The 23,418-nt window shown below is 33.5% G+C and overlaps 2 protein-coding genes, 1 long non-coding RNA gene and 1 other non-coding gene across 5 annotated transcripts in view; 2 read left to right on the forward strand and 2 right to left on the reverse strand.

The window, feature by feature from the left end:
• Window positions 1–375: 375 nt before the first annotated feature.
• Window positions 376–23,418, reverse strand: part of LOC125838268 (transcriptional corepressor SEUSS-like) — a 44,105-nt gene continuing 21,062 nt past the window's right edge. Inside the window, exons 2-11 of one of the 2 annotated variants that reach the window (XM_049517348.1) lie at window positions 14,671–15,737; window positions 14,417–14,536; window positions 14,149–14,197; window positions 13,759–13,976; window positions 13,565–13,633; window positions 7,861–7,958; window positions 6,621–6,714; window positions 3,266–3,335; window positions 1,922–2,036; window positions 376–1,867 (exon numbers count right to left, since the gene is read on the reverse strand). In XM_049517348.1, coding sequence (XP_049373305.1) covers window positions 970–1,867; window positions 1,922–2,036; window positions 3,266–3,335; window positions 6,621–6,714; window positions 7,861–7,958; window positions 13,565–13,633; window positions 13,759–13,976; window positions 14,149–14,197; window positions 14,417–14,536; window positions 14,671–15,666 — 2,727 coding nt within the window. In that variant the 5' untranslated portion in view covers window positions 15,667–15,737 and the 3' untranslated portion in view covers window positions 376–969. Of the gene's footprint in view, window positions 1,868–1,921; window positions 2,037–3,265; window positions 3,336–6,620; window positions 6,715–7,860; window positions 7,959–13,564; window positions 13,634–13,758; window positions 13,977–14,148; window positions 14,198–14,416; window positions 14,537–14,670; window positions 16,202–23,418 lie in introns of those variants that run through there. The other variant, XM_049517347.1, reaches the window with a different exon arrangement.
• Window positions 376–23,418, reverse strand: part of LOC125838269 (transcriptional corepressor SEUSS-like) — a 43,853-nt gene continuing 20,810 nt past the window's right edge. Inside the window, exon 10 of the mRNA XM_049517349.1 lies at window positions 376–965. The gene's annotated coding sequence lies outside the window, so the exon portion shown is untranslated. The remainder of the gene's footprint in view (window positions 966–23,418) is intronic.
• The window catches only part of LOC125838270 (uncharacterized), a 45,998-nt gene continuing 23,919 nt past the window's right edge, over window positions 1,340–23,418 (forward strand). The window contains exon 1 of the long non-coding RNA XR_007443555.1: window positions 1,340–1,598. This is a non-coding gene — a long non-coding RNA (uncharacterized LOC125838270). The remainder of the gene's footprint in view (window positions 1,599–23,418) is intronic.
• LOC125838281 (small nucleolar RNA U3) lies at window positions 17,139–17,355 on the forward strand. Its single transcript, XR_007443557.1, has one exon. It is a non-coding gene; the product is annotated as a small nucleolar RNA U3 (small nucleolar RNA).

The following is a 23,418-nucleotide window of genomic DNA, read 5'->3' on the forward strand; positions in this document are numbered from 1 at the left end:
TGCACCGTATGCAAAGGGTTTCCAGCACGCCGGAATGTGTTGCAAGAGCACCCTATGCAAATGAATCCTAATCATATATTGAGATTCTCTTCATGACTAGCATTGAAGCATCCTTACAGTAGCAGGACGTCCCCTCGCAGTTCAATAAAGAAAAATAAGGCCACTCCAGAAAGCTAAAAACAACTCACAAATGCAGCCCATCACGAGTTTGATTTTTTCTAGCAAAAACATGAGCAACGCGCTCTTTCTACTTTGTCAAGCAATTAGAAGAAACATCAGTCTGAGTTAAAAACAAACTAGCATTTCCTAATCAACAGATTAATAGAAATACTTCAAATTATGCCCCTATGAAAATTCCAGTGCTAAATCAATTTCTTCCTTCACATATACTCCACACTAATGGATTTAATTTAATTCTTTCCCAAGCCTCGTCCTATTTTTTTTCCCCGTCAAGCCACTCCAAATAAGCCTAACAGAAAGACAAGTAGAAAGGAGAGAAGAAATGATGACTGCACCAGTGTCAATTCTGGCAACTCCTACAACTTCTACAACAGAATCCCAACTATATACAACCGCAAGCTCTGTAGTGGTGGTGGAGATGCATCACGATAGGGGCAATAGCTCAATCGCTACGTAGTTAACAAATGCCTCCACATGGTATAAATAGATTGAATGCAGCGGTCCATTAGCCAAGTTGGTCCCTGAAGGTCCCATTCAAGGAGCAGCTGTGATAAACCAGGCAAAATCAAGTTAGAAGAGAGTGCAATCTCAGATGAGATAACATTTCAGCTGTTAAGATGCCACGCTATACGTAGTCCTACCCACTCAAATCAGTACAGAAGGGCAAGCTTTGAAGCCACTTCTGCTTCAGCAACCACGGCTACTCTCATCATGCGAGGCAAACTCATCAAACTATCTTTGCAGCACAAGCAGCAGAACATAGACTAATAATTGCCAACTTGAACCTTTTTAAGGAGATGTTTTCCAGTCAAACTGAAGGTTGTTAAAACCATTGACTGCTTCTAGACCACTAAGCAGTTGGTTTCCCAGATCTTGTTGCTGTTGACTCATGTTGCGTTCTCTCGCCATTGTCATGCCCCCTATCCCATTCATGGATGAAGGGATATTACCCAATGCAGCTCGCATTCCATTAACCATTGCAGCTTGGCCCAGTCCATTGTTCATACTCCCAAATCCAGCACCAACACCTGTACTGTTAGCATTGGCTGTCCCATTCCTAACAAGGCAATTGCTTCCATTGAGAAGAGAATTATTACTTGTTGCCAACATCCCATGTCCATTTTTTATATCATTACCAATAGTACCATTACCTACCATGCCACCGCCACCGAGCTGTGAAGACATCATCATTTCATGTATAATCTTTTGTACAGAACTCTGAGAGTCATTAGCATCCACGTCATTTGAATGGGCTGGTTGCTGCATTGATATTTTGGGGGAATTTGCAGAGTTCATGTGTTGCACTGATGATAAGCCACTGTGTGAAGCTTGTGGTGTATTGTTGGATGACGATGGTGTTGGAGATTGGAATTGAGAAGAGTTGGGTTGAGACTGAGGCATTGTACTTGAAGAATTGGGTGAAGGCATTTGGACAGCATTTCCCGAGTAGGTACTACTTCCACCATTCATTGGATTTTGTTGCCTGGAGTTCATGGAATTTTGGTGCAGTAATCCAACAACAGTACCGCTAGACGAAGTAGCAGGTACTCGGTTCACAGAGTTGTGTACATTCGACATACCATTGCTCAAAGGTAGTGGTGGTACACCAGGCTGTGAAGTCGTTTCATGGTTAGAGCTACTGACTGTTTGATGTGTATGTTGCTGCTGCTGTTGTTGCTGCTGTTGTTGCTGCTGTTGATGTTGCTGCTGCTGCTGTTGTTGCTGCTGTTGATGTTGCTGCTGCTGCTGTTGATGTTGCTGCTGCTGTGGCTGCTGAGTCTGATCCTCAGTTGATTGAACTGGACCTTGTACTCCAGCTGAAGCGCCGTTCCTACGAGGAAACTTAGCCAAGCTCTCTGGAAAATTAAGAGTTAGGCACAATGTGAACTGTAAGAATCACATGTAAAACATAAACGCCAGGAAAGATAATCAATAGTACATGAAAATGAAAAAGTTCATCACGCGCTAGTTGAATATCTACTCCAAATTATCAATTTAGCGCACACAAAAATGGTCTGCTAACATACACATCACAGGTTGACAGGATAACACTGGGCCAAACATTAAAATTGATTGATTAATGATAAGTTGAGCTCTCACTCATTTAGCCCCACAAATTAAATTTTGTTCGATTACCATTTGAACTTCATGAATGTTGGGGAAACACTTCCTCACTTATCCGGTCTTCTGGGATTTAAATGTCACAGCAAACTCCAAAGCACTAAGATATAAAACACCAAACCCTCATTATCGACAAAGACTAAACACCAAATCCAGAATGCCACTAGGAATAGTGATATATTGCAGGGCAAAAGAGGGAATTATAAGAAATTCAGAGAGAAAACTGTGCTACTGGATCAATGAGCACCAGAGAGAAAATTAACTGAACATTATGTCCAACATAAAAGTGAGCCTTAGTTTGCAAGAGTTGAGTGCCCTACTCTCTAAGTCCCCCACATTCATGCATATTGCGAGGTTCAAGTTATTACATGACAGTTATATTACCAACAAAGTTGACTAAAGATGCAACAGAATCTGCTTTGTCCCATGGGTTCTCTACTCAGATGCGATGGTTTCTATTTTCCATCCCCGGAAGCAATTTCACGGTAAAACCAAACTTGGAGCAACAGCAGTCTACCACACATCTCGTGGTGTACCACCTTTCCCATTGAACCAAAGCCCTGGGACACCTTTAAATGACAATCAGATGCCTCGTGATTGTGAAAATAGGACATAACAGAAGGGGAAAAAATCTTATAGAGACAATATCAATTAGATGGCAATATGCCACGTTAGTAGGCTTCTTTAGTTCCGCTATTTCCTTTTCCTTGAGCAGAGGGTATATCGGAAACCGCCTCTCTACATCCCAAGGTAGGGGGGTTGAGGTCTGTGTTTGCTCTACCTTCCCAGATCCCACTTGTGAAATTACACTAGGTATTTTGTTGTTGTTGTACAAAACACAAACTCTCAGGAAAACAACCCCACCTATCCTCCTATTTTAATGAGTCATTGGTCTGTCACAAGGTCATTAAATTTGAACTGTGATAAAATGAACTAATAGAAAGGTTAAGTAGATATAACTTACCCATGGGTCCGGTCCCTGTCTCCCTGCTATAGTCGATCAAATCTTTCATGCTATTAACCACTTCCGATATCTGCAATCCACGAAGAACACAACACATCCATAGTTGATCACAAGCCTCTTTTAATTGAATAAATATTATAAAACAAGCAAAATATCATTTGACCAGATGTTATCACACAAAAGTAGTAACAGCTTTATATTTGGTTTCAAAATTAAAATACTTGCAAATAAATAATCTGAATTAGAGGATCCTAAAACCAAAACTTGACTTCCTGCTAAACCAAAAAACCTTGACTTCCTGCTAAACCAAAAAACCTTGACTTCCTGCTAGAACAACATAAATGAAGTCAATTTCTGAAAGAAAGTGAAATGACCCGATTCTCCGTTACTTAAATGCATCTCGTGCGGAGTCCCAAAAATTCCTGAAATACGGTGCCAAATTAAAATTTGGGGCACATGACGAAATCATTTAAATTTGAAACTGATCCGGGATGACATCAGTCCACCGTAGCAAGAAGCCTCCCGCTATGCAGCGTCCTGACAGAATCAGACCCTAATTAAGCGGTGTCATTTATTTTACCTCCCACTTTCCAGGGAGAAACCAGACGAGCATTACTCCCAAAATCTCCCTAAGCCACTCGATTCCTGAGAACAATGGAGGAGAGGATTTTCAGTGCAAAGAAGGTTAAAACCCCAGGAATTTCCAGTCCACGTTTGTCAAGATTCACCCCAAGGATCCGAAAGCTTGCATTCAATGTTCTTCCGCAGTTGTTTGACGCCCAGGTAGACTAGGTTTTCTTAACCAAGTAGTTAGATCTGTTTTCACTTGGATAATATCTTGTAGATTGTTGGGAGATTTCATGCATAGGCCTTCGGGAACATAGTCTGAATGGTTGAATGTATGGTTAGCTATGGTTAGGCTGGTGATGGACTTGATTAGTTATTGTTGGCATATTGATGGTTGCCGGGTGTAATCCTAGAGGATAATTGGGTGGTCGGATTGTGATCAAGAGCTATTCGGGAAGAAATTATCTCACATAGGTAATAGTTGTTTATTCCGTTTATGCTATATGTGCTTGTTAATTGCTTCATTAGTAATGCATGCATGTCTATGATTAGGGAAATTGTGATCAAAGAGCTATTCCGGAAGAAATTATTAATTGCTTGCCATAAATGTGTTACTTGAATGTACAAGTGTGGTCGCTATTGTGTGTGGATGTTGGATCGGTACAGCATCAGCACGTATACCTACACATATATTATTGAATCAAGTATCATGCCGATACATATATTATTATTGGATCGGGTACCACACCGATACATATATCATATATTATTATGACATAAAAGCATTCGAGTCGCATCTCTTCGGTCTTTTAAGTTTTAGATACTGCAATGGACGTTCTTGGTTGAATGTACCATCAGTCTTAAGACTTGATAGTACAGTCATAGCAATATGGACATGATGCAGTTCGACTTGCATGTGTTAAGCATATTGTCTAAGTAGCATGATGTTCACTTCTTAGCGCTTAGGCCACTACCTAAAAGTAAGTTTTTCGCTCTTTTCCTCTTACATAACAACGATAGAGGAGTACCACGTCGGTACACTAAATATTTGTGTGGGGATTCCATGAAGAGAACCAGGTTTACTTCTTTGTGATGAGATGGTTATGGGTTGGTCCGTGAGAGGGCAATTGTGTTTTAGGTATCACTTATTGGTCCTTGAGTGGCCAGGTTGGGTTATTGAAATGCTGGGGTGACCTTTGTGCAGACCGATATAGCAAGTTAAACGGGGTAGAAGATAATTAGGGAATCCTAGTGGTTCGAGTATTGGGATGGTGTGATGAATGAGGTGTGATGGGCGGAGAATGCTAAGTAGGGATGAAGACAGGGAGTCCGGGCTATTTTCCATTTGTGGGTATAATTGTATATCTTTGTTTTTATAAGGGTGATTGTTTGTTCATGTTTCCGTACAATTGGGGCAATGTAAGGTAAGGAGTTGGCATGAGAGCTTGAGGGGAAATAGTAAATTGAGTAACAAAATTAATAATGACTAATGTATAGAAGGGGTGAGGTTACGATCGAATGTGTGGGTGGAATGACTTAGTGCCCGTTTGGATTGACTTATTTTAGGTGCTTTTAAGCCAAAATAGCTTTTAAGTAGTTTTGAAGTGTTTGGGTAAAGTTAAAAAGTGCTTATAAGCACTTATTTTAAAGCCAAAATAACAAAAATAAGCCAAAAATCATAAGTTAGAAATCCTAACTTATGGCTTTTGGCTTATGACTCATAAGCCAAAAGCCAATCCAAACAGGCCCTTAGAGGTTGAAGTTGGAGCAAAAGGAGATGGATGACTTAAGGTGACTTGTGTGAATCCTAAACATGTTGTTTTATTTCCTAACCTTTATTTATCTGCATTATATTATGTGGTGGATTCGGGTCGACCGATGATGCCTACCCGTATGTATTGTTTGTATTGATACTACTCTTGCTATGTCATTTGGCGTGGTTTGGTACTTTTGTTGCTGCATACAGTAAAGTTTCTTAGGTGAAGACAATGATGATCTCCGACAACTTTTATTACTCTTTCCTTATGGTGGGAGCAGTGTCTCATTTTCTTTTATACATTGTACTCTCTTAGTAACTCTTGTACCTGTTTAGACTAGTTCCTTGGGGGGATTTTTCGATTGTTTGTAAAAAGATATTCTTTATATTCGATGTTTCATGGTGATTTCAAAGTATTAAAGAGATTTACTATGTCTTTACAAACTTCCGCATTGTAGTTTTAAATTGGGTGGTAAGGATTCTCCTAGCTAGATGTTAGAGTAGATGCCCACCGGCTCGGTGGGCTGGCTCATGACAAGAAGATAAGAATTACCAACAGTAGGAAAACATAACACCACATATTTGTATCCCAAGAAAAAAGCTGAAGCATTATACATGAGTTAACTATACGCATTATTAACAGGAATCTCAAAATCCACAACATTAACAACCATCTCTAACCTGCTGGCTGTTAAAAGAATTGAATTTGTCTCCGTTTTCAAGTCTGCTCTGAAAACAGCGGGACAACATATGGAAAGAAATGAACTGAAGACAGGTCGATAGAACTGACTTTTAAATCAGACATAAGGGGATCTCCAATCATATTCTCAATTTTACTCTCCCAATATAGAGTTCTCTATTTTTCCAGACAATCAACTCCAACCCAAATCTCTATTTTACTCTCTAACAATCACATTTAGTGATTCAATGGATACACGAGGACTATTTCCACTACTGAAACGAAACCTGGATAAGGGACAGAAAAGGGAGAGGGGGGGAGAGGAACTCTCTATGTCAGAACAAGGTACATACCTGTAGGCATCTCACATATCTCTTTGTATATCCTAAATCATTTACTAATGGAACTTCCAAAGCTTTTGCTAATTGACGAGCTGAAGCAACAAACCTGAGGCGCAATTCGAAGTCAAAATTACAAAACAACTCACACATCGAAAGCTAAATAAAGGAACACATGATGATAGCAGATACACAATCTTAATCAAAGTTCAAGAATCAAGGAATCTCTAAACATAAGTTCACAACTGAATGCTTACATGGATCACTTATGACTTTTCCAAAGGGCATGCATATGTTTACATCCCTCGCCCCACTACCCACAGCTCCTGAGATTAATGTTATTCCATGTGAAGAAGATTTATTCCTCTCCCTTTTGTAGGTTCAGAGACCAGATGACATCCCTAGCTCCTATCCCCCCCCCCCACACACACACACATGTCACCATAACACTGAAGCGAACTAATTGGAGAAGTTTGATGAGCATGAGAGGACTAGAATTTAAATCAACACACACGCAGGTCACAGTCAACATCCTCAACCCACACCCCAAAACCATGTTCAACTTTCAATTAAACAAAAAAAAATTGTATCAAAAGAAAGTAGACAGCCATGCACCTAAAAGCACACCATTGTGGTAATTTATTTATCAGCTAGACATTCCTAATCATGTTTCAAGAGCTTGAGCTTCTAAGGTTCAACAGTATGACAAATTGATCATACTCCATTACACTAAATTCTAAGCTACATCATCCGACAATGGTAGACAAGAAAATATGTACCCGGTAAATCACTGAATCAAATGACAGTAAGTTTCAGCTTTAAGAAAATTATTGGATTGCCAAAAGCTTACTAGGGCAACTCATTGGTAGAACATCTTACCTTAGCATCCAGAGGCTAACCTAAGCTAAGAAAGGCAACAGCACCAGTAAAGACCATCAAAGCTCAATGCCAAAAACAGAGCTGTATAAAATGTGAATTACAACTAAATCCTATCTCATCATCACTGCCCACTAATGACGGCGATCTAATAATTGGGCACAGCTAACCTCTTAATAAAAAGGGTTAGATATCCAAAATCGAAATTGCTAGGCAACAACGACCATTCAACAAAGTTAGTCTATTGCTAACCTCTTAAAAATGAGGGTTAGATATGCTAAATAGAAATTGTAAGGCAACAAAACCATCAAACAATGTTATGGAACATTGCCAACCCAATACTTAGAATAACCACCATAGTGTAAGTATCTGGACTTACATATTGCAATTATTCTGCAACTCAGAAACAGACGCACTAGATGAGGCATTTTGGGTGGCGGCCTGGTACTTTTGAGCTGCAGCACCAAGTTGACTAACCTGTACAGGAAATCAAAACAATAAAAGGCAAATCAGAAATGATTCAATAGCCCCTACCTTATATGCAACATCAACACTAAAAAGCTAAAACAACATCCAGCTAACGTATATGCTAAAACAACTAGATGCCACAGAAGTACAATCAAACGCAATAAATTTAGAACTACTTCAAAGAGACATCTAAAGTAGAAAACCTGATCCACTCACCGTCAATGTTATCAAAAGCGCAAAAAGCTCTAAAGTTCATTGGTGCTTTAAGCGCAAAGCGTAAATAAAGTGTGGGCATTATTGAGAAAAAGCACAAATGGAGAAAACATATATATAGAAATATTATTTATTTATTTATTCATTTATATGACCGTGGTGTACGGACCAGCTTTCGCGCACCTCGACTAATCCCAGGGGATACCTGCCACCTCCAACTAGCAACATAACCGTTTGATTGAGTGTGGAAACATCCTCTTTCATTTTTTTCAACACCTTGTCTGACCCTTCCACTTTATTTAGAATGCGTGCTAGCATGTCTTCCGTACGAAAGAAGTAACTCTGTCCACCAAGGCTAGGACAGTTAAGAAGAATCACCTAGTGTTTTTTTGTCTCCACTGAGTTTTGAACCTGAGATCAGTATTCTCAACCACTTCATTGACCACTAGGCCACACCGTTTGGGTGGTATATATAGAGAGAGAGAGATGGATAAAATCAAGATTAATAATTATAAGAATGAATAAAAAACATATGGGCAAAGAAATTGATTGTTTTTACAATAAAGCAAAATATCAATGGGTTGCGTCGCCCCTTCAGGAAATGTTCATTCACAAGGAAAAGTGTCTTAGAGCCTTGATGACGACATTGAAGTGCACATTAAGCAAGGTGAAGTGCTCAACGCGTTTTGTGCCTTGCTTCAAGGCTTAAGTGCACCTTTGATAACACTGCTCACCATGCACAAGATCTCTTTAAAATATTGTACTAACTGCCTAAAACGAGAATTATTTATACACACACATGTATACAAGTATCAACTTCATATATGCGTACACACGCATGCACACACTTATATATAAGCTCTTCGATGGACCTAATGTGTGTACCAAAACATGAAAAATAGCATGACAAACACAGACTCTTCAAAAATGTCAACGGGTTCGTGTCGAATTCTCCAAAAGCAGTGTATTTATGGAGATCCGATACGAGTGTGGCATCAAATTGAAGTGCCCGCACAACTTAGACCTACGGAACAAAAGTCAATAGATCTATTAAGGCAGCATGCATAATTAGATGTCACCTCCAAATCAATGCTAAAATTGTTCGGTGGCACACATAGAGAGACTATTTGACCAAGCTGCTAAAAATTGTTTATTTTGAGAAGCATTTTCTTTAAAATAGTTTTCCCAAAAAAGTACTTCAGGAAAAGCAATTTGTGTTTGACTAGTTCATTTTTTTTTATAACCGAGAAATTCGTCTGTGATCCGCCCTTTGGACCAATCACAGCCTTCTAAACTCGGTGGATAATGGGCCCGCCCCTCTACCCTTCTCCACTTAAATACCGGGCTTCGCTTTGCATGGTGTGGGGCATGAACCTGCGACCTAAGCCACAAATCCTCCACCTTTTGCCACTCAAGCTAGGCCTTGGGGGCTGTTTGACTAGTTCATTTTAAAAGTGTTTATTTAGTATTTGATAAGCAAATTATGTTAGGTTAATCTTCCTAAACGAAAAATGTTTTTGAGTGTCAAATTACGAAATATCAATGCACGTTAAAGCGGGTACTGTTATTTAAGTAAAATAAGAAGACATTAAAATTTTCAATCAATATAGTACATATAGATAATCAATGAAAATATTAAATATTAGTATAATATTAACATGACGATTTGAATATACAAAGAAACATCAAGCAATTATATATTAAATAATCATTCCTCAAATTGAATCACCATATATGGGGAATTTACCACAAAAATTAAGTAAAATCATTCATACGACAAAAATTCACTACGATATATGAAGCATATTAGTAATTAATAATATTACTCTTTTTTAACAAATAGATAAATAAAAGACAAAAAAAACTCTTACATGAAATGCATGGATACTATACTAAAAGTCAAAAGGAAATGGAATATTCTAAAACTAGTCAATTATTTTCTTCTATTTTTAAAAGAGAAGGAAATGGTTGTTCAATAATAAAATAGTAATAACTTAATGAGGGGATATGCTTGATAAGTATGTATTTATGGGGATATTTTTGTTTGAAAATAAATATTTTGCTACTTCCACCTTTTTCAAGAAGCAGAAATTTTAGCATGTTCCCAACAACAGAAAAACTGATTTTGCTGCTACTTAAAAGCACTTTTACTTATTGGCCGAACACTTCAAATTTCAAAACAAGTGCTTTTGACCTCCAAGAAGCTTGCCCAAACAGGCACTAATTCATTTAAGTAACTCATAATACAAAGATAATAGTTAAAGCATGAATCATTTACTTGGTTATTCGACAATGAGTTTTTATCATATGCATTTATCAGATCCTAGTTCACTATACACACACTTAAAAGCAGGAAAATAAAATGAAAAAACTGAAGATAGTGCAGCTCTAGGGGAAAATTAATGAGTTTTGGGTTAACCGATTCAAATCTAGCTTTTGTTTTTCTTTTCTTTATTTTAAATTAAGTTGTAGCAAATATGGCGCCAAAAGTTCTTCACCCCGTACTTACTGCACATTGACAACCTTGGAAGCTAACACTGAAAACCAGGTACTTAACTATTATAGCATATTTAATTAATTGTCTCTTGGAAATCCAGACGTTAACATTATTAGATAGCAAAGATAGAATTTTTAAGTGAATCACCAGCATGCTACAATCACATTTAAAGCTTACTTCAGTCCATGTTTCTTTACTTTGTTACTTGAAGTTGAATTTCTAACATTTGTTTTCTTTTTTGTAGCACACTTTTATCATATAGTACTTCACTATAATACAGGCATAAAAGCCAAAACAGTAAGATAACAATATGAAGGTCATGAAATGAATTCGGGGTTTACTAGCTTAAATCTAGCTTTCATTTGTGTTTTGTTTTTTCCAATTGAGTTGGTCCAATTTGGTGACCAAGATCCATCACCAGGTACTACTCTTTTAACAATCCTACTGAGAGAATTTGATTCTAAATTTCATCAGCGAAAAGGACTTCTTGATATTAGGGATTTGAAGCCATTGTGATTGAATAATACCAAGGAATTGTTAGAATCGCAAGTGATCATATTACAAGCACAACGATTTGACTCCTTTTTCCAAGTCCTCAATTTCCATTTTGAAGTCGGAGCTTATTTAAATTATACTTTGTATCCAGTGATAACACAAATTTCTCTTGCACAACTTAGAGCATCAAAAGTCCTGTTCCATGGACCTCAGATAGCATCAACATCATCCAATAAAACTGTTCTGATTTTTCTCTATCACATCTTAACTATCCCGTAACCATAACATATCCAAATCATTAGGCCTTGGCCAGGGTTAGAACCTTCTACCCAACGCATTTCAAATTGTTCCTCGATAACAAGTTCAAAAGCAGAATCTACCTTTGTTTGGACTTGAGCAAAAACCAGTTCGAACTCAGGTAACCAAAACAAATTATTTGGTTTCAAAAACACAATGCAATACACCAAATACTTCAAAGAACAACATTAAATCCAACCATGCAATAGTTTTCAAAAAATATCTTCCAGAGACAGATCCTCCCCAAAACTGAAGAGAAAAACAAATAGAAATGCCCTAAGTTGCTCGGACTCGGGTGCGGGTATCCGAGACGGATGCGAATCCGAGTGTCGGATTCGGCAAAATTTAAATTTTAAGATTCGGGGGTGCAAATCCGAGTATGGATACGGGTGCGGGGATACGGCTAATTGGTATACATGGTATATATAATATAAGGTGTAATATATTATATATACATGGTATAATTGTTTATTATTTTTAGAGTACCTCGAAAAATAAATTATATCAATAACAACAATAATAATATATCTAGTATAATCAAATAAGTGGATATATATATATATATATATATATATATATATATATATATATAAAATAAAATATTATTAAAAATATTTATGAAATATATTTAATAATGAATTGCATATTTTGGTATAATTACATACAAAATAAAAGGAGTATAATTGTTAAAGAAAAGAGAGAATATAATAAACATTAAAAGTATTAATTTATTTTATAAATAAAAAAGGACACACTTATCTAGAGAAACCCTTAGCCTTTAGTTTTCTTTTTCAAGAAAAGTTGAAAAGACTTTACTTTTTCAAAAAAATAAAAAAGCTGTACTTCCTGTACTTTTTCAAGAAAAAACTCCTCCTCTTTCTTCTTCTCTTTACTTTTTCAATGAAGAAAAAACTCCTCTTTCTTCTTCTTTTTACTTTTTCAAGCTTCTTACAGCTCCGCCGCCTCTCTGAAGAGGTCGCCGGAAACTGATCTCTTTTTCCCCAAATTTTTTTCTCGGCTCTGGTCAAAGTGTCCGGATCGGATTGACCGAATCCGACACGCACCACGCACCCGCACCCGCACCAGTGTCGCGTCGAGACGGGTTCGCCTTCAAAAATGAAGAGTCCGCGCAACATAGGAAATGCCATATGAATAGTCAATCCTTTCAATTAATGAACAGAAATTGCGACCACAAACTACTAACTGGAGCTTAATTCATATAAAAAGCAGTTTAGAGCTGTCTGTCCAGCAGCCCTTACCGTTTCAATATCACGAGATGAGGATAGAGAATAAGATGCTTCTAAACCATTCTATATTGCTAAGAAGAAGAAACAAGTGAAATCAGAAAAGAACAAATATGCAACTGAAATCTTGTACTTCCATCTATATTGAACTTGTACCAACAGACAAGAAAAGGAAATAGTGACCATATAAATACTCACACGACCATACTCTCACCAATTACTTAAATAATGTCGATAATAAAGATCAATCACACCGAATTAGCACATAGTTCCAGGTCAATGAAACAAAAAGGCTTCTGCCATAGCAGATGTGGAAAGAAATTAGATGGAAGTTCTTTACATCTCAAGTAGAGTTCATCGAAAAGCATCTTCAAATTTTTTAAGGGAAAGAGCTCAAATATGCCATCGAACTTTGACAAAAGCTCATCTTTGCCATCCGTTAAAAGTTTGGCTCATTTATGTCATTTCAGTTAACAAATAATGGCATGGATAAGCCTTTTCTCAAAAGGAAATTGCATAAATGAGCCAAACTTATGGCATAGATAATCCTTTTGTCAAAGTTCGATGGCATATTTGAGCATTGTTAAGAAGTCCCACATCGAAAAAGGGATGGAAAGTTGGTCTCCTTTATATGGACTTGGGGTTGAGTAAGGCCCAAGATCCATCGTTACAAGCATTTCCCCATTTTTTAATGAAGTAACTTCAAATTTTTTGGAGGAAAAAAATCAACCCACTTTTTTTTACCTATTTTTAAACCTAGGCCACCTAAAAGTGAGCTATCAATGAACAGAAGTGTATGATTTCAAATCACAGTTGAAGCATGACTTCATTATACATCCGAATGACAGTTGAAAGGTAAAATTGTTAACCTGAGGTATCAACAATCTTCTGGGGATAAGCTCCTCATGACGTCGTGCACAAAATTCCCAAGAAACTATCTGCAAATAGATACAAAAGGAATCCAGATCAAACGAATGATAGCATTAATATGCACCATGCTAGGTCTCAACTGTCCATGAATAAGCACTTCACTGAATATAAAAGTATCAGCTCTTCAGTTAACCTTCAAATCAGGTTGTGAAAACACTAGGCGAAGCTGACCATCACGGACAACACGAAGTTGCTCAAAGACACTCTCCTGAATCGCCTTTGCATAATCTAGGACTATTTGCCCAGATGAATTCTGATATTCACGGGGCATATCGACATAGAGAAGTTCTTCCAAAGTGCCACTTTCATACTTTATCTTGAAAAGCCTGGGCAAGACCTCAGCAGTTGCTTCTGAGAAAAAATGAGTTGACATGTATCAGATGCTGAGAATTATCAGCTGAGAGGAAAACCAAATAAATAAAGATGAATTAATTAAATAAAGAGCTTTGTAAAGCCACAAAGTTTGTTAAGTGCTTCTAGGACCAAAAAATAATTCAAGAGCTTGATGCTGCAAAGAACATACCGAACCCACGGCCTGGCTTGCGGCTGCATATTTCGCAGTGCCACACATCCTGCAAATTATACAATATTGATCAAAGATATAAACTCATTTGTTAACAGTTGTTCTACAGTTAATCAGCAGCATTTATAGAACAAGCTCTAAAAGGAGTATCTGAGCTAAATATAATACTAAACTTGTAGCATGAAAGTTATTACAACTCCATTTTCATTTGATGGGAGACCTAAAAAGCATTACAAAAATGTAAATAGCTTCCACATAAGCAGTGAACCTGAGGAAAAACTCCAGTAGTCTGCCGACCACTTCCATACATAGAGACACACCATTTTTTCTTGGCATTGGGAGCGAAATACTCGGCGACAAATTTCCTCCAGAACTCAATGTTATTGTCCTGTAAAGAGGATAGAGCAATTTGTTAGGGAAAAAATTGATATCATGCTTTCTTTATCATTATCTGGGCTGGCTATGGGGTAGGGTGTAGTGCATAGATGCCACACAATGGTATAATTGACCCATTCTTCTTACTTCGGGTCTATGTTGCTGCTGATACATATAATGAGTCAGCCGACGAGCACACATCCCGGGCTCATATACTGGCTTTACAGGAGGTCTGACAGCAAGATTCTGAGGTTGAAATTGTTGTTGTAATGGGTTACGTTGTTGAGGGGAAGTCTTCAAGAGTTGATGATGATGCTGGAACTGCATTAGCCTCTGCTGATGCAAAAGCTGTGCAGCTGCAGCAGCTTGAGGGGATTGCCTGGACATCTGAAGGAACTGCTGCTGTTGTTGCTGATGTAGAAATAAAGATGGATCTGATTGTTGTTGTTCTACTTTTACAGGCGCAAGATCTCTCATACTTTGAATCTGTTGTGGTTCCATTTTAACAGGTGCCAAGTTTCTCAGAGCTTGCAACTGCTGCGGTGTTTGATCATTAGTCACCTGTGTCTCCATTTTGACAGGTGCTAATCCACCACGCATGGATTGAAATTGATGCTGATGTTGCTGTGTTTGGGAATTCATAGGGGAAGAAAACTGCTGCAACTGTTGATTATGTTGAACATTCTGGGAATCAAGCTGTTGGGAACGTTGTTGGTCAGTCAACATGTGGTTACCGGAGGGGTTAGGAAACTGCTGTCCTTGAACTTGACTGCTATTTGGATTTGTCGCCATGGCTGATGACATAAATGATGTTGAAGGAGCACTAAAACCCATCCCATTTCCTACACCAGAAAGTGGATCAGTCTCAGCCCCATTATCAACAGGACCACGCTGAGAACTTCCTGGTCCAGCCAGCCCTGCATTAGGACCTCCATTTGCAAAGGACTGATGTGAAACATTGGGAGCATTCCCTAGCATATTCATGTTACCAAACATCGTTCGAGGAGAAACCATAGAAGGGAAACCACCTGGTGAAGGCATTGACCCCCCTTGACCACCCATTACACCGGAATTTGTTCGCAGTAATGAAGAAGGTACTGACTGGGAACCGCCAAGTGGATTAGGAGGCCCTGTTGGAACCATTTTTCACCAAGAAGTACACAATCTACTAACACTTGAGCAACTATAGAAACTTCCTAAAATGGCATAAAAGCCTCAAGTGACTACAGAAAACTGATAAAATGGCATCAAAGCCCCCACTAAGCTGAAGAAACTTCAATTGCGCTGAACAAGAACTAGGCAGAGAACCAAGCAAACCCAATAATAGCGAGCGATTACTAGATGGATCTAAGGTAGACAGAAAGTTTCCATTTTTTATCCAAAAGATGGAAGTTTGTCTCTGAAACAACTAAACCAGACTTCTTTCCGCTCAAACAACTGTCTTTTGCTGCATCATCCACTGCAATAGTTATTCAATTTTGTGTCAATTTTTCCCTCCCTTCCGATGAAGATAGATTAACCCTACCCAACCTTACTTTAAATCATCTAATCAGAATGATGTTTGCTTTAAATCATCTAACCAGAATGCTGTGCACACAAAACCCCAAATCTCAACAGTTTTAAAGACAGAAATCAAACTTCATTCCTATCCCTTTTAGAAAAACAAATTCAGAAAAACAACCGTCAAGAGAATATTACCCAAAAACACCCAAATTTTCAAACTCAGAAAATAAAAGAAGCTGAAGTAATTGATTGAACACTAAACAAAAAATAAAAAACAAAGCAGAAAACTTATACAATCATATGAACAATTGATCAAGCCCTAAATCTCGCAATAAATTATTAAAATAGTGGATCCAAAGCTCAAAATGAGCAACCTGCAGCTAGCTTTAGAAAACAAAAAGACAATTTCAACACCGACTCACCGAAGATTGAGTATATTCCTTACACGGAACTACAAGCACAAAAAACACACAAATTTTAGCGTCACCTTTTTGAACTTCACTGTGCCTCCAGTAGATAGATTCAGCTTCTTTAGCTGTATTTTTTTTTTAGAGAGAGAAAATTGATGAGAGAGAAAATGTGTTTACGGACGTCAAAATTGTATTCAATCGGATTGAATTTTCTTCTTCATTCCTTCTTTTCTTTATCAATTCTTCTCTTTCTCTCAATTAAAACGAAGTCAAATCTCTTCTCTCTTTTTTTTTATTTTCTGAATTAATCGATGGCCCCTAAAGTTGGTATAAGCTTTCACTTAGATACGTTAACTAGGCTTGTTCATTTAAGCAAAAATATGTTGTGGGTGTAAAGTGTCAAATTAATTAAGGATGTTTGTTATTTTGTTCAAAATAATTCTTGAATAATAAACTTTTCAATTACAAAAAAGAGACGCTTAATAAATCGATGATACGTTTTTGTCGGGCTTTACAACATTAGAGAAATTGAATGTCAATACTTGATTTTCAATCTTAAACCCTGAAAAATGGTGACATAAATTATGATAATAGTTAGTAATAATTGTGAATTGAGTGAAAAACAAAGTAATCAATGTGATCGGGTGAAGTCGAAGAAGTGAGAAAATCGAAAATAGAAGTTTAAAGATCAATTCAACTTTTACGACCTTACTTGAACATGATTTGTTCTATAGTCTCGTACCACTGTATCCTTGATTTCTAAGGAGATAGGAAACAAGTCTGGTGGATGAATCATGGTCATTAGACTAGAGCGTGATTAACAGCCAACCATGGCCTTCTTCGGGTTATGGTGCCGTAGATGATCATTCTCAACTACGATCATGGAGCTTGGGATGGTCTAATGGTTGTCTGACAAACTTCCAAACTTTTAAGTTAACAAAAAAATCTTTTAATTTGAAGCAAATATAAAACGTAAAGGCTTTGAGAATTAGCATAATATAATTGGTCAATTAATTCATGTGGACATGATTGTGTCACACGCGCTTGTGGTAAATAGGAGACTGTGCAAAAAGTGTCAATGACACAGCGGGATCCTAAAAACATTGCTCAATTAAGCTATCTAAGTGAAACTTTGTGCGAACTTTAAGGGGTTACACATAGATTAGACCTTTTTTTAATGAAGATAATAATACAAAAATATTTAATCAATAATAAAAATCAGCCAATAGAATTCAACACTTTTTGAAAGAAACTTGTATAATTGAAATTAGCAAAAATTTACCTAAATATCTCAGTCGATCACTTAATATGAGAAATTATGTAGCAAAGTCATTTAATTTATTTTGTATCAATCAAATTATTTGACTTTAAAAGAAATTTTTAGTAAAACACTCAATTAAATTTGTCATATCAAAATATTTATGTCATGTAAATATGAATTCCACAATAATTTTAATTTAAAAAGATCCATATCTTATATACATTTTTTATTCCACATTAACTAAATTTGTGAGTCGATGCATATATTAAGGAAAATATTTAAATACACAATTTAAGTCATACTTTTCACAATTGTCTTTTGTGAAATCATAAATATAACTTTGCAAGTAATGTAATTTATTTCCTAGAATATACAATACTTCAATAAATGAAAGGGCAAATATGAAAAAAGTTTCACACATTCATCCTAAACTTTGAACAATGCAATGATTTAGAATAATGAAAAAAGTCTCAAAAATCAAGTTAATATGGAATAGAGGGAGTATTAGAGAAAATCCTTATTAAAAAACAAACATATATATATATATATATATATATATATATATATATATATATATATATATATATATATTACTCTTATTTAGAAATGGGAGTTTGGAGGACCAACATTGCACTAAAGAGTTGGACTAAAAGCTATATGTACATTGAGACCCACCAAAAAGATTAACTATTCTTTTTTTCTACTTTCCATTCTCCCCTTTTACTCTCTTTAGTTTATCTTTCATCTTAAATTTTTCATAGATCTTTAAAATATTTTGAATTATTAATTATTATGAATTATAATGTTTTGATTTTTACGTAGTTTACAAATATATAAAATTCATTTTAAAAAAATTGAAGATATCATACGCAAATTTATGGTCAAACTTAAACTATTTGATTCTTGAGAAATAAAAAGAGTCACATAAAATGGGACAGACGAAGGATAACTCTCAATTAAATTTATTTCACTTTTTAGTTTCCATTTTTAACATAATTTTTGAAGTTGGATTTCTAGGAATTCTATAGTAGACCCATTTAAATTTGACTTTTTTGTTTTAAATTAGAGAACTTGGTCGCACTTCGCACGATCATTAAAATTAAATATTTTTGATTAATTTTATATTTACTCTGTTGTTTAATCGTAATATTATTATTTGTTTTAATAATATGGAGATTGTGAAAAAAATAAAGCTTCACAAATTTTACATCTATTAAATGAGGAAGAATATATTTTTTATCAAATAAGTTAAAATATATTTGCTAATAACAAATTCTTCCATTGCATGAAGTTGATCCTTTAATAAATAATATATATTCCGGTGTACCATTCTCCTTAAATGTGTAAGAAATATCTCATAATGTCAAATAACACTGTAATACTCCCTCTGTCCCTAATTACTTGTCCACTTTTAAATTGACACATTTATTAAGAAATCAATTAATAACATAGTGAGTTTATCATTTTACCCCTATTAATTATGAAGTAGATGAAAAGTTCTGCAATTTTCAAAGTACTCATTTAATTCAGGGTATAATAGGTAAAAAAATGCTCTTTCTTGATTTGTCAAAATGGACAAGTAATTAGAGACAACTATAAAAGGAAAAGTGAACAAGTAATTAGGGACAGAGGGAGTACTAAACAAATGCATCAGCAAATGAAATTTATATTAAAAATATATTGAATGATGACGTAATGATACCTTAATAGAATTTCCTATCCATTTAAAATAAAAATAAAAATTCACCCTTTCAATTTCATTATATCTTCTTATTTAGTAGAAGAATCATCATTTATTATATTCTACTCCACCTTAATTGTACCATCAGAGTTTTAAGAATAAACATTAAATTTTAAATCGAAATAAAAAATCATTGAAAAATGACAGAAAAAATAATAATAGTATATGAAAATTAAAATAAGGTGCAAGAAAAGCCTTTTCACGATAATTTCTTAAAATATATTGATAACAATTAAAATGAAGCTGTTATTTTATCTTTAAAATTAAGTTTGATTGAATTGAATTAGTACAATGAGAAAAAATATTAAACTAATAACTTTTTAATGTTATTAAATGCATTTTCTTTTTAATTGAGTAGTAGATTAAAAGTTCTGAATTAGGATATTAAAATAATATCTTACTCTCTCCTTAATTATTATGGTATTGCAAACATTTATTTTTCTTAAATGGTGATTCATTTTTCATTTACAGTTATATCCAATTAATTTCTAATGTATTGAATGTGGTTATTGGATATTGAAATAATATCTTTATCTTTCCTTAATCATAATAAAATTATAATTTAACATTTATTTTTCTGAAATGATAATTTTGTTTTAATTCCTAGAACATATTGTTTACTATATTGAATGTAATTATAATAAAACATATTGTATTTAGTATGACAAAAGAACTCAAAAATTGGAGAAATTAGATAAATAGTAATCTTAACTTCTAAGAAATGTCACATCATCATTTACATATCCAACTTTATATATATAAAAGAGTTAAAAAAGAAAAAATAAGTGATTTAAGAAAATTATATAAATAACATTAGTGATCAGATGAAGATTAAGAAAAAACGTCAAATAAATTAGTAGTTTTGATGATGATAAAAGTTAAATAAATCATTTTTTCTATTATTTAAATTTTTAACATAAAATTTCCAATCTTTAAAATTAAAAAATAAAATAAAATTGAGGCAATAATTATTTTAAAGAAAAATATAACCAAAATTGTCAGAAAAAATTGATAAAAATAAATAAGTATCTATTACTAAGAATGGTGTCACTACATTTTTTATTTTAACTTTATTGTTACATATGGATAGAAACTTTTAGAAGAAGAAATGATTCAAAAATTTAAAAATAATGATTTCTTAAATGGTGATTCCTTTTCCATTTACAGCTTTTCAATTAATTTTTAATGTATTATATATGGTTATGGATATTGGAATAATAATTTTATCTTTCCTTAACCATAATAAATTATATTTTAACCTTTGTTTTTGTGAAATGATAATTTTCTTTTCATTCATACAACATATTCATTAATATATTAAATGTAATTATAATAAAACATGTTGTATTTAGTATGACAAAAGAATTCAAAATTTTAAAAAATTAAATAAATAATAATCCTAACTTCTAAGAAATGTCACAAATATATATATATATATATATAAGAAAATGATATAAATTACATTAATGATGAAATGAAGATTAAGAAAAGAAGTAAAACAAATTAATAATAATATTGATGATGATAGGAGTTAAATAAATCATTTTTTATTTTTTGTAAATTTTCAATATAAATTTTTCAGTCTTTTAAAATTAGAAAATGCTAAAAAAATAAAACTAAAACTAAAAATCGAGGCAACAATTATTTTAAGGAAAAAATAACAAAAAATGTCAGAAACATTGATAAGAATAAATAAGTATCTATTGCTAAAAAGGTGTCACCCCACATTTTCTATTTTAGCTTTATTATTACATATAGATAGAAACTTTAAGATGAAGAATGATCCAAAAAATTTTAAAATAACAAATCAATTATGTAAAAATACATGTGTAATTCTTATAAAGTTATAATAACTAATTTCTTCAAATGAATAATTAAATGAAAGAAAAAAAAGTAATTAAGAAAATAATATAAATAACACTAATTATGAGATTAATAGCATTGATGAGGAAAGGAACTAAATATGATCATCTTTTTAAATTCTTTTTTAAGAAAATATATATAAACTTTAACTAAAGATAAATAAGAAAAAAAACCTTTAAAGATACAAAAAATCAAGACAAAATAAAAGATGAAAGAAATTAGAAGAATAATGAGGTTGAAAGAAATAATATCTAATTTTCTCTCTTTTCAAATCACAAAATAAATTTTTGCTTGTTCTTCTCCTAATTTGATACGAATTCCATAAATAGAATGATTTTTTCTCCAAATAATTTTTCTTACCCTTTGAAACACTAATCAACTTTCTTATAAATTTCTCAACCACAATGAATTTTCTCTCCTTGTAGGAGGAATAAACATTTTTTCAAAAAGTCTTTTATTTTGAAAATAACTTTTTGTTACATAATCTCTTTCTTTACATCAATGTCTTCACAAGAATCATGAGATATTCTCTCTTTCTCTTTTGTTAAAAAAGTCACATGACCTGGAAATTTGATGGACATCTTAGCGTCAGAAGTTGATACCATATATTGATTATCATCGTCAGAAGAAGAAGAGCCAAAGTGAAGAAATTTGTTCTTATTTGTTACAAATGGTCAACTATTTTTATTTTTTTTATAGGCTAAATAATTATAAACAGTTATGAAAAATGAATAATTTTTATCTTTTCATCTTCCATTTTCATTTACTTAAATCTATATTAGTGTATTGGATGTTATAAAGGGCATAATTAATCGGGTATGATATAAATACTTTTTTTATAAAAATACAAATAAGAAATACAAAACAAAGATAAAATGACAAAAAAAGGAGAAAAAAGATGAATAGAAATACTGGTCATAGAGAGATACCACATCAAATTGTCTATAGTCAGCTTTATATATACATATATAGGTTCATGCCCTTAGATGTTATTTTATTACTTTAGTTGGCATCGACATTTTTGTAAATCTGATATCTACTTTGGAACATTTTATAATGTGGCATAGGCTGACAATTGAGATCATAAATTTAAAAATAATAAAATTTAATTTATTATAATACTAATATCAATATCATAAAGATATATATATATCATTTAAAAAATATATAAAAAGTATTATAAATTGTAATAATTAACCGCTTTATTTTTTAAAAATCATATAACTAATTTGATTTAAACTCCAAAATTCATAGGTGTCACATAATTTAGACATTAATTCTTCATTACTTAATATATGTAATTATATCAATGACATATAAATTGAAATTAAAAAAATTACATATTTTATTTGAAAATCACGTAATAGTACTATAAGGTATAATAATTAACAACTTAACATATTTTAAAATTTTAGTTGACTCTCCAAATTCCATATGTCTCATGTAATTGAGACAGAGAAAAACATATGGTTTAAAATTAATAAAAATATTATAAATTATAATAATTAACAACTTAAAATTTATAAAAAAATACTTTAAAAAAATTTAATTGGCTCTCCAAATTCAATCGGTATTACAATAATTAAAACATAGCAATTAATATAGATTGGACTCCTGCTAACATTTATGTTTCCTTTTTTAAAATTTTTTCTTTTATACTTTATATAAATAAATTTTTTATGTAAAAAGTATTATAAATCATAATAATTAATAGCTTAAAATATTTGAAAACATATAAAAAGTTTTTGTTAACTTTCAAAATTTCATCTATACCACATAAATTGGGAGAAATATAGATATATAGATATTTTAAGTTGCTAATGATTGTGAGTTATAGTACGTTTTATATCATTTTCATATATATTACACGCTTTGTCCTGATTTATGTGATACAAATGAAATTTCAAAAGTAAATGAATTTTTTATAAGTTTTTTAAAAAAAATTAACTTGTTATTTATTGTGATTTATAATATATTTACATAAAACATACTCTAAATAAAAATAATTAGCAACTTAAAATATATAAAAATATACTAAAAAATTGATTAACTTCAAAGTTCATATGTACCACATAAATTAAAACAGAAACAATAACATATATTGGGCCCCGTGCTGG

Source organism: Solanum verrucosum, unplaced genomic scaffold (genome assembly GCF_900185275.1).
Source record: "Solanum verrucosum unplaced genomic scaffold, falcon-dt-bn FXZP01000079.1, whole genome shotgun sequence".
NCBI lineage: Eukaryota > Viridiplantae > Streptophyta > Magnoliopsida > Solanales > Solanaceae > Solanum > Solanum verrucosum.